This window comes from Hemitrygon akajei, chromosome 2 (assembly GCF_048418815.1).
Source record: "Hemitrygon akajei chromosome 2, sHemAka1.3, whole genome shotgun sequence".
Classification (NCBI taxonomy): Eukaryota; Metazoa; Chordata; class Chondrichthyes; order Myliobatiformes; family Dasyatidae; genus Hemitrygon; species Hemitrygon akajei.
The window spans coordinates 109129706-109145860 of record NC_133125.1 but is presented as its reverse complement, the minus strand read 5'-3'; the positions used below and the strand labels follow the sequence as shown (position 1 = coordinate 109145860).

At 42.6% G+C, this 16155-nt stretch overlaps 1 protein-coding gene across 3 annotated transcripts in view; it reads right to left on the bottom strand.

The window, feature by feature from the left end:
• Positions 1-16155, bottom strand: part of abcc4 (ATP binding cassette subfamily C member 4 (PEL blood group)) — a 274021-nt gene that overhangs the window by 118100 nt on the left and 139766 nt on the right. For all 3 annotated transcript variants that reach the window (XM_073027133.1, XM_073027141.1, XM_073027152.1), the window contains 3 exons: positions 14669-14809; positions 5770-5807; positions 3220-3317 (listed from right to left, as the gene is read on the bottom strand). In XM_073027133.1, the coding sequence (XP_072883234.1) occupies positions 3220-3317; positions 5770-5807; positions 14669-14809 (277 nt within the window). The remainder of the gene's footprint in view (positions 1-3219; positions 3318-5769; positions 5808-14668; positions 14810-16155) is intronic.

The window sequence follows — 16155 nt, the reverse complement described above, 5'->3', positions numbered from 1 at the left end:
TTTGTCCGTCCTTCTGTAGCCTCGCTACTTACTCAAAACTACCTGCACCGCTACCTATCTTTATATCTACTGCAAACTTTGCAACAAAGCCATCAATTCCATCATCCAAGTCACTGACATACAACTTAAAAGGAATCAGTCCCAACACAGAACCCAGTGAAACACCACTAGACACTGGCAGCCAGTCAGAAAAGGCTCTCTTTATTCCCACTCTTTGCCTCCTGCCAACCAGCCACTGCTTTATCCATGCTAGAATCTTTCCTGTAATACCGTGGGCTCCTTGCTTGTTAAGCAGCCTCATGTGTGGCACCTTGTCAAAGCCCTTCTGAAAATCCAAGTACACAACACCAACCAATTCTCCTTTGTCTATCCTGCTTGATATTTCTTCAAAGGATGCCAAACAGCTTTGTCAGGCAAGATTTTCCCTTAAGGAAACCATGCTGACTATGGCCTATTTTATCACGTGCCTCCAAGTACCCTCATCCTTAATAATCAACTCCAACATTTTCCCAACCACTGAGGTCAGACTAACTACCCAATAGTTTCCTGTCTTCTGCCTCTCTTCCTTCTTGAAGAGTGGAGTGGCATTTGCTATTTTCCAGTCTTCCAGAACCATTCCAGGATCTTGTGGTTCTTCAAAGATCATTACTAATGCCTCGCCAATCTCTTCAGCCATCTTTTTCATAACCCTGAGGTGTACACCATCTGGTCCAGGTGACTTATCTACCTTCAGACCTTTCAGTTTCCCAAGAACCTTCTCTCTAGTTATGGTAACTTCACACACCACCTGACCCACCTGAAACTTCCACATACAGCAAGTGTCTTCCACAGTGAAGACTGATGCAAAACACTTATTTAGTTTGACTGCCATTTCCTTGTCCCCATTAATACCTCTCCAGCAGCATTTTCCAGCAGTCCGATATCCACTCTCACCTCTCTTTTATGCTTCATATATCCGAAGAAACTTTTGGTATCCCCTTTAATATTATTAGTTAGTTTACTTTTATATTTAATTGTTACCTCTTTGATGACATTTTCAGCTTTGATTGGTTTTTAATAGCATCCCAATCCCCTAACTTCTCACTAATCTTTGCTCCATTATATGCCCTCTCATTCGCTATTATGTCAGCTTTGATATTTCTTGTTAGCCATGGTTGTGTCATCTTTCATTTAGAATACTTCTTCCACTTAGGGATGTATATATCCTGTGCCTTCCAACTTACTTCCGGAAATTCCAGCCATTGCTGCTCTGCCATCATCAGTGCCAGTGTTCTTTTCCAATCTTCTGTCCAACTCCTCCCTCATGCCTCTGTAATTCCCATTACTCCAGTTTAATACTGATACATCTGATTTTAGTTTCTCCTTCTCATATTTCAGGGTGAATTCCATCATGTTATGATCACTTGCTCCGAAGGGTCCATTTGCCTTAAGGTGTCTAGTCAATTCTGGTTCATTGCACAACACTCATTCCAGTATAGGTAGGTGATCCCCTAGTGTGCTCAACCACAAGCTGCTCTAAAAACCCTTTTCTCATCGGCACTCTAGAAATACACCCTCTTGGAATCAAGCACCAACCTGAATGAGGGGTGACCTCATTGAAACCCATTGATAGAGTGGGTGTGGATAGGATGTTTCCAATGGTGGTGATGTCCAAGACCCGAGGACATAGCATCAGAATAGAGGGGCGTCCTTTTAGAACAGAAATAAGGAGAAACTTCTTTAGCCAGTGAGAAGTAAATCTGGGGAATTCGTTGCCTCAGGCAGCTGTGGAGGTCATGTTCTTGGGTATATTTAAGGAAGAGTTTGATAGATTCTTCGTTAGTTAGGGCATGAAAGGATACACCGACAAGGCAAGAGATTGGGGACTGAGAGGGATAACAGATTGGCCATGATGAAATTGCAGAGCAGACTCGATGGGCCAAATAGCTGAATTCTGCTGCTATATCTTATGGAACCATGGCTTCCCTTTTACTGTGGTTGATGGAGCCCTCTCTTGAACTTCCTCCATTTCCTAGATCTCTGCTTAACACTCTTCCTCAACAGAACAGACAGAGTTCTCCTCATCCTCACACTTCACTCTGTTAGGCTCCTTATCCCGCACACCATCCTATGTCATCTCTGTCAACTGCAATGAGATCCTGACTTGACCACATCTTTCTCTTCCCAGCTCTTTCCAACCTCTACAAGGACCATTCTGTTTATGACTACTTAGACCATTCATCTGCCACACCCCACCCCACACAACACCTGACACTTACTCCTACAACAGCACGAAGTGCAATATATGTTCCTACCCCTCCTGCCTCACCACTATTCAGGGACCCAAGCAGCCCTTCTAAGTGAGGCAAAGATTCACAGACATCTCCTTCAACCTTATCTACCGCTTATGGTGCTTCTAATCTTCTAATATTTTCTTCCTTGCATTAGCAAGACCAAGCACTGGACATCAAAGGTTTCGGGGAGAAGGCAGGAGGATGGGGTTGAGATGGATAATAAATCAGCCATGATGGGATGGCAGAGCATACTCATTGGATCGAATGGCCTAATTCTGTTCCTATGTCTTATGCAACCAGCTTGAAGAGCACCTGTTGTCTGTCCACAAAAGCCATCCGAGCACGCAGTTGCATGCCATTTTAACTCTGCTTCCCATTCCCACACGAACTGTTCATCCTCAGCCACCCCCACTGCTAGGGTGAACCCCAATACAAATTAATGCAATCTTCATATTTTGCCTGGGAAGTCTACGAGCCAATAATATGAACACTGAGGTTTCCATTTTCAGACAACTCTTATCTCCTCGCAGTGCCCTCTCTCTCCTTCTGATCTATTTCTGGTTCTTCCTCTTTGTTTTTTCCGCACGCCTCTCGCTCCAGCTCTGCACCCATGTCAGCCATTTTCATGTGAAATACAGCAGCATCTGCGTTTTCTCTCCAAGTATTGAAGTTCTATCGTTTTAACTGGGTTGCTGCAGTCACATCTTTCACATACTTTTTTTCTTAATATTTTGTTTTATAACTGAGATTTTACAAAACATAGACTTATTCCTGAAAGTTCTTGGAGAGGAGGGAAGAGGAACAGTTGGTGGGTAAGAGAACTTAGACTTCCATTATGTTCCTTTGCTGAAACGAAGGAACGGAAGTAAGGCAACAGGTCATCAGTTTGACCTCCAGTTTAAAAAAAGTATTAGAAGAATACCCACTCACCAGCTTCTCTATTTACCTGCATATGTTCCTAAATAGAAGTCAATATCCAGTACTTGGGTTGTGTTATTTGGACTAGCTCCCTCAGTAATATTCAGATTTTTTTGGTTTGTAGCCCTATAAAACACAATAGTAATACATTGTTGTATTTTAGTAGCAAAACAAAACTTGATTTAAAAGTAACATTTTTAATGTGTGCCTTCTATGCTGTCCTGTCTTGCTGTGAATTCACTATGCTGTTAAGTACACTTAAGTACACTTCTTCAACATTCAAATTTTTAGTCTACGGTCTTGTAAGCTACAAATGCATAAAATCTATACGCAAATATTTTGTGAGTTATCATATTTGTGACAAATGCTCGAGAATGAATATACATTTGTCAAGAATCCAAAGGTGCATGTTAAGGGTTGCAGAACTTAAAAACTTGAAAATTACTGGGGCAACAGAATATTAATATAAATCATAATGTCTCTGTGAAAAAAATAAATTTGGTTTGTTCTTTTCACCAGTACAAACAACAATTTTTTTTAAAAGGCAAACACGAGGAAATCTGCAGATGCTGGAAATTCAAACGACACACACAAAATGCTGGTGGAACACAGCAGGCCAGGCAGCATCTATAGGGAGAAGTGCTGTCGACGTTTCGGGCCGAGACCCTTCGTCCTGACCAAGGGTCTCGGCCCAAAACGTCGACAGCGCTTCTCCCTATAGATGCTGCCTGGTCTGCTGTGCTCCATCAGCATTTTGTATGTGTTGTCTTTTTTAAAAGAATTTGTTGATGGTAATGTTTTAATTAGCCACCTTCTATGTGATTATATTTTTACAAATCTACAATGGGGATTGGAATACAAGGGAATAACGATGAGGCAGCTCAATGAACATGATAACTGAAGTGCTGCATTTCTAGATAAACCGAGGTGGAAATATTCATTTGATCAGAGAGGTTACATTGATAAGTAATAGTGGGAATGTTTACAGTAACTAGCCTGTTCAGCTTTCAGAATAAGGTGACTAAAATCATGCACAGAGGTACAGAAGGTCCATGTTATTAAAATGGCCATCCAGTGGCTGCTTTATTAGGTACAGCTGTACATTAATGCAAGTTCAAAAAAGCATGCAGTCATAGTCAAGAGGTTCAGTTGATGTCCAGACCAAAATTTAGAGTGGGAAAGAAATGTAACCTAAGTGACTTTGACCATGGAATGATTGCTGGTGCCTTTGGGGTGATTTGAGAATCACAGAAACTGCTGATCTCCTGGGATTTACAAGCACAACAGTCTCTACAGTTTAAATAGAATGGTGAGAAAAACAAACAAAAACAGCTGTTGATGGGCAGGTCTGTGGGGTGAAAATGCCTTGTTAATGAGAGGTGAGAGGTCAAAGGGCAATCTGACAGGAAGGCGACAGTAACTCAATTATGTGCAGAAGAGCATCTCTGAATCCACAACATATTGATGATTGAAGTGGATGGGCTACAGCAGCAGAAGGCCTCTGATGGTAGATACTGGAGGTACCTAATGAAGTGGCCACTGGGTGTATGTGGACTTACAGAAGCATTTGAGGTCTTTGACTAATTCCACATCATTCCCCCTCCCTACAACCCACCCTCCATCCTGGCTCCCATAAGTGATTACATGGAATAAGCTGCCAAAGAAAGTGCTGGAGGCTGAGGCAAGCACAGCATTCAAAAGGCATTTGGATAGGGAAGGAGTAGGAGGGTATAGGCCTAATGCCAGCAAATGGAATTACCATAAATAAGGATGGATGAGTTGGGTCAATGGATCATCTTTGTGCTGAACACATCTATAACTCTAGGTTTGGGATGTACTATTGAAGCTGGCTGGGCCAGCAACTGCAAAGCACGTCCTAGATGCTGCCCACTGCAACTGCTGTGTGCCAGTGGTGTAGGGAATGAATATTTAGAGTAGCTGATGGGGTACTAATTAAATGGTTGCTTGGTCATAGATGCAGCCCAGTTTTCTGAGACTTCTTCGTGCTGCAATCCACTAGGCAGGCGGCAATTATTCCATCGCATTTCTGACTTGGGTTTATAGTACACAGTAGTAATGTCTTGGGATGTCAGTAGTTAAGTCACCTGTCAGTTCTTGGAGCTTGGAGCCATCTGATTAATGATTCACTACCCCACCCCCCACCCCGCCAGATACTGATAATGGTATACGTGGCAATGGTAATGTCACCAAAGGTCAAGAATTGGTGGTCAGAATCTCTTGTTAGAGATGTTTATTGCATGGCACTTTCGTGGTACAGATGTTAATATTAATTATAACGTCCAGGATATTATGTGGTTCAGGATAGGAGATTCAAACGCTATGTATAGACCATCTCATTTGCAGTTAGGACTAAAACCAGAACCTGCTGATGAAATCAGAATGAAGTATGCAGCAGAGAACGATCATACTTAAAAGCACGAACCTTTCAAGGTTTCAAACAATCAGAAAAACATGCTCAAAATGGATAAGAAAGCACAAATCATCTTCCCGGCGCTGATTCAGGGATTACTCCAACAAGCTTAAAAGTAGTTATAAAAATCAAGAAAATCATTCTTACCAATAAGACAGCCACCAATCTTGAAGAATATAAGAAACCTGCAGGAAAATGAAACAAAATCTAATGATCAGTAATGAAATGTTATTTGCAGTGGATTCTGGTTAATTGGGACCAATACATTTTGACCGAATCAAGCAGCTATCTCAATTCGACAAAGCTTCATGGAAACAGTTAAGGAGGGAGGTAAGGGAGAATAGGAATGGGCAGGTGTAGCATCTCTATTGCTTGCGGGGATATGTGCCAAGTAGGAGTTAGTGGGGACAAGTGAATGGACAAGGGAATCACAGAGGAAAGCGGAAAGTGGGCAGAAGGTAAAGATGTGTTCGGTGGTAGGATTGCGTTGAAGATGACTGAAGTTATGGAGAATGATGGATTGGATGTGAATGCTCATGGGGTGGTAGATGAGGACAAGAGGAACTCTATGTTGGAGGAATGATGTGGTGAGCATGGATGAAGCTGAGGGCAGCAACCCTGTTCTTTGAAGCAGGACATCTCTGATATCCTGGAATGGAAAACATTATCCAGGAACAGAAACAGCAAAGCCAGGAGATAGGGTGAGAAGAATTGTAACTGCATCCAATATATTCAGCTCGTCTACATGGAAGAGAAATTGCTCATCAGAAGAAATACCTATGGAAGCTACTCTTCATGACCATCTATAATTACAGTTAGATTCCTTTACTCTAGTAGCCAAACACCCATGTAAAAAAGGCCAATATACCATTCGCCTTCCTATTTCCACTGGTTTCAGACTGAACTACATCAACTTGAAACTTCATGTATAATTCCATCATATTATGGTCACTTGTTCCAAGAGTTCCTTTTACAACAAGTCCATCACATTCTCAGAACACATTAATATATCCGAAATAGCCAGTCTCCTGGATGTTGACTCTAAGCCTGGGTTAAAAACCTTTCTTCCTAACCATAATCAATGTTATCACATCTCTTCCCTAATCTGCCCATTTTTTGCCAAAATCCTAAAGCTTCATCTTCTGGGCAGCAGCTCAGTAAGGCAGGAGTGATGCAAGTACGACATGGCTACTGAGGTTTAAACAACAACAACTCTTTGGAGAAGAAAGCTAGTAGGATGAACATCAGAGAAGTCACATGGACTTTAGCAAGGCACTTGACAAGGTCTTGCATGAAAGAAGATTCAGTTACTTGGCATTCAGGATGAGGTAGCAAATTGGATTAGACACTGGCTTTGTGGGACATGCCAGAAGGTAGTAGTAGAGGGCTGCCCCTCTGACTGGAGGCCTGTGACTGATGGAGTGCCGCAAGGATTGGTACTGGGTCCTTTGTTGGTTGTCATCTGTATCAACGATCTTGATGATAATGTGGTTAACTGGATCAGCAAATTTGCGGATGACACCAAGATTGGAGAAGTAGTGGACAGTGAGGAAGGCTATCATGGATTGCAGGAGGATCTGCATCAGTTGGAATAATGGGCTGAAAAATGGCAGATGGAATTTAATGCAGACAAGCGCGAGGTTTTGCACTTCAGTAGGTCCAACCAGGGTAGGTCTTACACAGTGAACGGTGGGGCACTGAGGAGTGTGGTAGAACAAAGGGATCTAGGAATACAGGTACATAATTCATTGAAAGTGGTGTCTTATGTATATAAGGTCGTATAAAAAGCTTCTGGAACATTGGCCTTCATAAATCAAAGTATTGAATACAAGAGATAGAATGTCATGTTGAAGTTGTAGAAAACATTGGTGAGGCCTAATTTGGAGTACTGTGTGAAATTTTGGTCACCTACCTACTGGAAAGATGTGAACAAAGTTGAAAGTGTACAGGGAAAATTTACAAGGGTGTTGATGGGTCTGGAGAACCTCAGTTATAAAAAAAAATTGAATAGGTTATGACTGTATTCTGTAGAATGAAGAAGATTGAGAGGATAGAGGCATATAAAATTATGAGGGGTATAGACTGGGTAAATGTAAGCAGTTTTTTCCAATGAGGTTCAATGGGAGGACAACCAGAGATGATGGGTTAAGGGTGAATGGTGAAAGGTGAGAGGTTTAAGGGGAACTTAAGGAGAAACACCCTCACTCAGAGGGTTGTGAGAGTGTGGAATGAGCTGCCAGCACCAAGCGCACATTGCTTGAATTTGATGCTTAAGAGAAGTTTGGATAGGTACATGGATAGTAGGGGTATGGAGGGCTATGGTCTGGTACAAGTCGATGGATGTAGGCAGTTTATAAGGTTTTGGCAAGGACTAGATGGACTGAAGGGCCCGTTTCTGTACTATACTTCTCTATGACTCTAGAGACAAAAACACACGTGAATGGTTTCTATATTGGGCAAAACCAGTTGACATTGCAGAGGATGAAATAGAGAGATTTGGTACTCTTGTATCCAACCCAGTCTGGTCAGGTGATTGACTCAGAAAAGGTGGATGGAATTGTAAGCAAGGCAGTAAAATTAGTACAATGGTTTAAAATGATTTTATGTATGTATTTTTGTTATAGGGGAATTTGATATTGTGCTTGGACAGTTAATTCCCTCAAGGATGTGGTGGCGAACTGTCTTAAACACCCATAGTACTTTCACATTTGAATTCAGCTAGAGTAAGCAGTCAGGAAGGAAACCAAAAATAAAAACTGGTCTCAGCAACAGTGATCATGAAACCACTTGATCGTCATAAACTCATCAGGTTCACTAACAGGCTAATAGGTCATAGAACATCAAAGATTACAGGACAGGAGCAAACCCTTTGATGTTGCACTAAATTAAACACCAAACTCCATTTAACCCTTCTGCCTACAAAATGTCCAAATCCCTCCACATTCTGCACATTCACGTGCATGAACACTAGCCATAACCCTAAGAACCTCTTAAGCCTCCATATTTACCTCCACTCTCATCAATATTCTTCAGTAAAGGAAATCTGCTGCCTTGAGCCAGCGTATCTGATCTATGACTCTAATGTGTTTTCCCTCTGAAATGTAATTGTAACACAACTAACAGATCAGAATACAAAAATACCAAGCATGAGAAGATGTAATTCACTCAGGTTCGCCGATCGAGTAGAAAAGGCACCAACTCGCGGCAATTTTGGTGCTTTCATCATCAGCCAATCAGCATCCGGGATTGGTCAACAAGAATAAATTAAATTAAGGCAAGGGTAAGTAGACCGGCCATCATTGGAGTGGCAGAGTTAGAGTGGAGATGCTGAGGCTTTAGCTCTTCAAGGCTTCAGTCAGAGAAGGCAAGGTCATGGAATGCTCCTCTTGCAGGATATGGAAAGGCAGGGACACCTCTAGTGACCCTAACAATTACACCTGCAAGAAGTGCATCCAGCTGCAGCATCTAACAATCCACATTAAGGAGCTGCAGCTGGAACTGGAACTGGAAGAACTCCGGATCATTCAGGGGTTGAGGTGGTGATAGATAGGATATATAGAAAGTTAGTAACACCCAAGGTGAAGATACAGGAAATTAGGTGTCAGTCAGAAAGGGGAAAGGGACTAAACAGCCACTTTGGCAGTGGGGGTGGGGTGGGGGGATGACCTAGCAGGGGAAAGTCTCAGCGGTCCGGTCTCTGGCACCGAGTTTGACTCTGCGATTCAGATGGGAAGGGGGAAGAAGAGGCGAGCTGTAGTGATAAGGGATATTTATTAGTCTAGTGAACAGAAAGGAGGTTCTATAGGTGAGAACGAGATTCCCAGATGGTATGTTGCCTCCTGGGTGCCAGTGTCAGGGACCACTTGGATTGAGTCCTCAGCATTCTTACATGGGCGGCTGAACAGCCAGAGGTCATTATCCACTTAGGTACCAATGACAAAGATAGGAAGAATGACGAGGTTCTACAAAGTGAGTTCAGGGAGTTAGGTGCTAAATTAAAGGGCAGAACCTCCAGGGTTGTGATCACAGGATTGCTATCAGTGCCATGTGCTAGTGAGGCCAGAACTAGGAAGATTATACAGTTTAATACGTAGCTAAGGAGTTGGTGTAGGAGGGAAGGCATAAGATCTTTGGATCATTGGGCTCTCTTCCAGGGAAGCTGGTACCTGTACAGAAGACAGTTTGTACCTGAACTGGATAGGGACTAATACCTTAGCGGGAAGGTTTTCTAATACTGAACATTTAGTGGAAAGGCTTCAGAAGCAGATAAAACCTCGGACAAAGTCAGGAATCAAAAGGTTGAGCATGGTGCAACTAATATCCTGAGCTGCACATAGTTCAAAGAACAAAGTATCGTGGGAGAGACAGATGAGCTGAAGGCATGGATCAACACCTGGAAATATGGTAATGTGGCCACTAGTGAGACTTGGTTGCAGGAGGGGCAGGACTGGCAGCTCAATATTCTGGGAATCCGTTGTTTTAGGCATGATAGAGCAGGAGGGATTAAAGGAGGAGGGGTGGCTTTACTAGTCAGAGAAAATGTCACAGCAGCATTCTGTCAGAACAGACTAAAGAGCTCATCCAGTGAGGCATTATGGGTGGAGCTGAGGAATAAGAAAAGTACGATCACATTAATGGGGCTATATTACAGCCCACCCAACAGTCCGAGGGATTTAGAGGAACAAATTTATAGAGAGATCTTAAGGGGATTCTACAGGAATTTGCAAGAAACATAAGGTTGTTATTGTAGATGATTTTAAATTTCCATATATTGACTGGGACTCCCATACTGTATAAGGACTAGATGGGAAAGAGTTTATCAAATGTGTTAAGGAAAGTTTCCTTAATTAGTCCATAGAAGTCCCAATGAGAGAGAGTGCAATACTTGATCTATTAGAGAATGAGACAGGGCAGGTGACAGAAGTTTGTGTAGGGGAATGCTTTGCATCTAGTGACCACAGTGCCATTAGTTTCAAAGTAAATATGCAAAAAGGTAGGTCTGGTCCTCAGGTTAAAATTCTAAATTGGAGGAAGGCCAATCTTGATGGTATCAGAAATGATCTGGCAAATGTGGATTGGGACAGGCTGTTTTCTGGCAAAGGTGTACTTAGTAAGTGGGAGGCCTTCAAAAGTGATTTTTTTTTAAAGTAAAAGCTTGTATGTGCCTGCCAGAATAAAAGGTAAACATAACAAGTGTAGTGAACCTTGGTTTTCAAGAGAAATTGATGCCCTGGTTTAAAAAAAAAAGGTGCACAGAAGGTATAGGCAGGTTGGAACAAATGAGGAGCTTATGGAGAATAAGAAATGCAAGGGAACACTTAAGAAGGAAATCAAGGTGGGGGAGGGGCTAAAAGAAGGCATGAAGTTGCTCTAGAAAACAAGGTGAAGGAGAATCCTATGGGATTTTACTGTTATGTTAAGAGCAGAAGGATTGCAAAGGACATAATCTTCCAGAGGACTAATTAGAATGATAATCCATGTATGGAGCCAAAACTGATGGAGGAAATCTTAATTTTTTCTTGTATCTATTTTTACTCAGGAATAAAGAGAATCTATGAAGTGAGGCATCAACTTCATGGACTCTATACAGATAACAGAGGAGGAGGTGTTTGCTGCCCTGAGGCAAATCAGAGTGGATAAGTCCCCAGGGCCTGATAAGGTGCTCCCTCGGACCCTACAGAAGGCAAGTGCAGAAATTGCTGGGACCTTAATAGGATATTTAAATCATCCTTAGTGACAGGAGAGGTACTGAAGGATTGGAGGATAGACAATGTTGTTCAGCTGTTTAAGAAAGGCTCTAAATATAGGAAATGATTGGCTGGTGAGTCTGATATCAGTTGTGGGAAAGTTACTGGGAGGTATTCTAGGGGATTTTATATATTTGGATAGACATGGCCTGATTAAGTATGGTCAGCATGGCTTTGTGTGTGGTAGATTATGTCTAACCAATCGTAGAGTTTTTCGAGGAAGTTACCAGGAAAGTGGATGTTGTCTACATGGACTTCAGCAAAGGTTGGACAAGAAGGTTCAGTCGCTTGACATTCAAGTTGAGGCAGTAAATTCAATTAGATATCGGTTTGTGGGAAAAGATGACTGCCACTATGACTGGAAGCCCGTGACGTATTGGAGTGCCGCAGGGGTCGGTGCTGGGTTATTTGTTGTTTGTCATCTGTATCAATGATCTGGATGATAATGAGGTTAACTGATCAGCAAATTTGCAGATGATACCAAGATTGGGGGTGTAGGCTTGCTGAGGGATCTGCATCAGCTGGAAAAATGGGCTGAAAAATGGCACAGAATTTAACGCAAACAAGTGCGAGGTTTTGTACTTTGGTAGGACCAACCAGGGTAGGCCTTACACAGTGAACGGTAGGGTACTGAGGAGTGTGGTAGAACAAAGGAATCTGGGAATACACGTCCATAATTAGTTGAAAGAGGCATCACAGGTAGATAGGGTCATAAAGAAAGCTTTTGGCACATCGGCCTTCATAGATCAAAGTATTAAGTACAGGAGATGGGATGTTACGTTGAAGTTGTAGTGAGGCCTAATTTGGGGTATTACGTGCAGTTTTGGTCACCTACCTACAGGCAAGTTATAAATAAGGTTGATTTACAAGGATGTCAGCAGGGTATCCTTGCAAATGGAACAAGTGCCACATCTGCCCCAACTGCTCCTCCCTCACTACCATTCATGGCACCAGGTGAGGTGACACTTACCCTGCGAGTCATCTACTGTACCCAATGCTCGCAGTGTGGCCTCTTGCATATCAGTGAGACCTGACGTAGATTGGGAGACACTTCATTGAGCAGCTTTGCTCCATCCACCACAAAAAGCGAGAATTCCCAGTGGCCACCCCTTTCAATTCTACTTCCTATTCTGACATATCAATGCACAGCCTCCTCTACTGCCAAGATGTGGCCACACTTGGGTTGGAGGAACAATATCCTATATTCTGTCTGGATAACTTCCATCATGATGGCATAAAACATCAATTTCTCAAACTTCCCGGTAAGTACCTCCCTTCCTCTCCTTCACCATTCCCGTTTCCCTCTCACACCTTCTCTTCCTACCTGCTCATCACCTCCCTCTGGTTGTCCTCCCCCTTCCCTTTCTTCCAAGGTCTCTGACCTCTCCTATTAATTTCCCTTTCCTCCAGCCCTTTATCTCTTCCACTCACTAATCAACTTCCCAGCTCTTTAGATCACCACCTCCCCCTCTCCCTGTTTCACCTATCACCTGCCACCTTGTATTTCTTCCTCCCCTCCCCCACCATCTTATTCTGACTTCTTCCCCCTTCCAGAGGTGGAGTGCAGAGGTATATAGTTAGGAAGCCACAGAGAGCCTCAATATTCACTCCAGACTCCACTGAATTTCACAAGGACAAAAGTAATAAAAAATAGAAACAGCAGTAAGCTACCTAGACCTTTGAACCTGCTCACACTTTCATTACAATCATGGCTGACTTAATAACTGAGTTGTATGCTTCAGGGCAGTCTACACATTCCCTTGATCCCTTGAATGAATGCAAAGAATTCCAAAGGTTCACAACCCTCAAAGAGAATATTCTTCCTTCACCTCTGTCCTACACTTTTTTAAACTGTACCTCCAGGTCCTGCAGACCTCAATTCTACCAGCAACTAGCCTGCTGGCCCTTACAAGAATTTTGGAAGACTCACAGAGAAGTTTTATTCTTCTAAACTATAAAGGAAGCAGTCCTAGTCTATCTAATCTCTCTTAAAGTTGCAAACCTCCCATCCTTAGATTCAGTCCAGTGAATTTTTCATGCCTTCCCTCTGTACCACCAGGTACTGTCACTGCACAAGTTACAACTGCAATGAGGCTTTCTTATTCCTGTAATCAAAGCCTTTTAATAATGCAACATCTGATACAAGAGATTTTGCAGATGTTGAAAATCTGGAGCAACACACAAAATGCTGTTTGAACTCATTAGGTCAGGCAGCATCTATGGAGGGAAATGAACAGTCAACATTTTGTGCAGAGACCCGAATCCTGATGAAAGGAGTCACTCCAAGTGCCAACTGTATAATATTTGCCTTTCTAACAACCTGCTGAAACTACAAGTCTATCTTCCGTGACTTATAAGTAAACACACCCATGTCCTTTTGAACATCAACAGTATCTTATCTCTTGCAGCAAACAGTCTGTTGGAAAAACTCAGCAGCTCAAGCAACATCAGTGGGAGGAAAGGAATTATTGACATTTTCGGTCAAAAACCCTGTATCAGGACTAATCAGGAGAGCATCAGCTCAAACCAACCACCAAATACCACAAACAGCAAATTTCATGCCATATACGAGTGATATTAAACCTGCTCTGATACTGATTCTGCCCTCTGCGTGAGGATTTAAGTGTCAATCAGGGAGATGTTGCGTGAGCCTTAACTGAGATTGCTAAAGAAATTTTTACTCCCGACAGGTATCCCACAAATCAGGTACAACACCCATAACTGGAGTAGTGGAAGGAATGAATATTTTAAAATTGCCAATGGCAAGTTGATTATAGAGACCATTTGTATTGGATAGTACTGAATTTCTTAAATGCAGTTAACCAGGCAAATGCATAGTTTCCCAACAAGATCCTGACTTGTGATGCAAAAGCAAATGAAAAACTTTATAGAAATATGAGACTAGTCAAACACAGCTCTGAGCTCATGTACATAACTGGTCTTGACAAGAATAGGGTCAAGAGTATGGAAACAGGCCCCTTCCGCCTACTTGGACTGTATTAACAATCAAATAGCCAGTTCCTATTTACACCAGTTCCTATTTCACACTCCCCCATTCCAACAAATGCCGCCCCTTACACAGCCACAACACCCGTCTCTGCAACTTGCCTATACATCTGGGCAATTTACACTGTTCAACTTCAAGTTCATGGTGATTCCAGAGCGCTGATGGCATAGGATCTTAAATGTACCACAGAATCACAGGAGGTGGTGATTAGGAGTTCTTGCTCAAGATATTCATTGTCTGACAGAAATGTATTGAATATTTATTAGCTGAAGTTTAGATGCTGAACATTTACCTGTGCCAACAAATAGAGACCCAAGAGAATCAATGACATAAAACAATTCGCTCCTGCTAGAAAATACTTCTTGTAGACTGTGAAACTAATTGATCCTTCAGTTCGACTCTCTTCTGGTACTGCAGAGAACGCAGTCTCCCCCTGTCAAACAAACACACGGGATAAAAATAACAAACTATACATTACATTTTTCATAACTAGAGAATGTCCATCAGTCAAATGATATGTTAATACATCAAAATGCAGTAACCAATCTATTAGTTACACATCAAGGATATACAGTTGTTATCAAACGAAAAGTAATTACATAAATACATTTTCTACAAATTCACAAAGCTGTTTATTTCTGGGTTGGATTTCTGGCAGACAGCAAACTGCATGTTGATCATGCTGTAACTTATCCACTGATAGTCCTCATGCAGGATTCCCTAAAGGTTAACTTGCAGGTTGAGTCAGTGGTGAGGAAGGCAAATGCATTGTTAGCATTAATTCAGAGAGGACTAGAAAACAAAAACAAGCATGAAATGCTGAGGCTTTATAAGGCACCGGTGAGGCCTCAGTTGGGGTATTGTGAGCAGTTTTAGGCCAATTATCTGAGGAAGGATGTGCTGACATTGGAGTGGGTTCAAAGGTGGCTCATGAAAATGACTTTGGGGTTGAAAGCCTTATGAAATGAGGAGCATTCGATGGCTCTGGGCTTGTAGTCGCTTGAATTTAGAAGAATGAGGAGGGATCTCATTGAAACATATCGAACATTATAAGGCCTAGATGGAGTGGATGTAGAGAGGATGTTTCCTAAAGTGGGGGAGTCCAGGACCAGAGAGCACAGCCTCAGAATAGAGGGATGTCCATTTAGAACGGAGATGAGGAGGAATTCCTTTAGCCAGAGGGTGGTGAATCTGTGGAATTTGGAGTCACAGGCAGCTGTGGAGGCCAGGTCTTAGGTGCATTTAAGGAGGATTACAGGGAAAAGGTAAGAGAATGGGGTTGAGAGGGAAATGGATCATGATCATGTGGCGTGCCATACGATATGGCCAATCACGGTCTTTGGCCATGAATGTTCCTGGCAATTTTTTTCTACAGAAGTGGCTTGCTTTGGCCTTCTTCTGGACAGTGTCTTTACAAGACGGGTGACCCCAACCATTATCAATAGTCTTCACAGATTGTCTGCCTGGCGTCAGTGATCACAAAACCAGGACTTGTGATATGCTCCAGCTGCTCAGAGGACCACACACCACCTGCTCCCATGGCTCACGTGTCCCTGATATGGGGGGGGGGGGGGGGTGCTAAGCAGGTGCTACACTTTGTGCAGGCAAGTGGAGGGAAAAAATGCCTTACATCTCCTTGGTAGAGACAAATCATCCCCCCCCCCCCACACCCAGGAAATGGATCAGCCATGATTAAAGGGCAGGGCAGAGTAGATGGGTTGAATGGCTTAATTCTGCTCCTACACTTTATGAGCATACCTGATGAAAGAACCAAGCGCA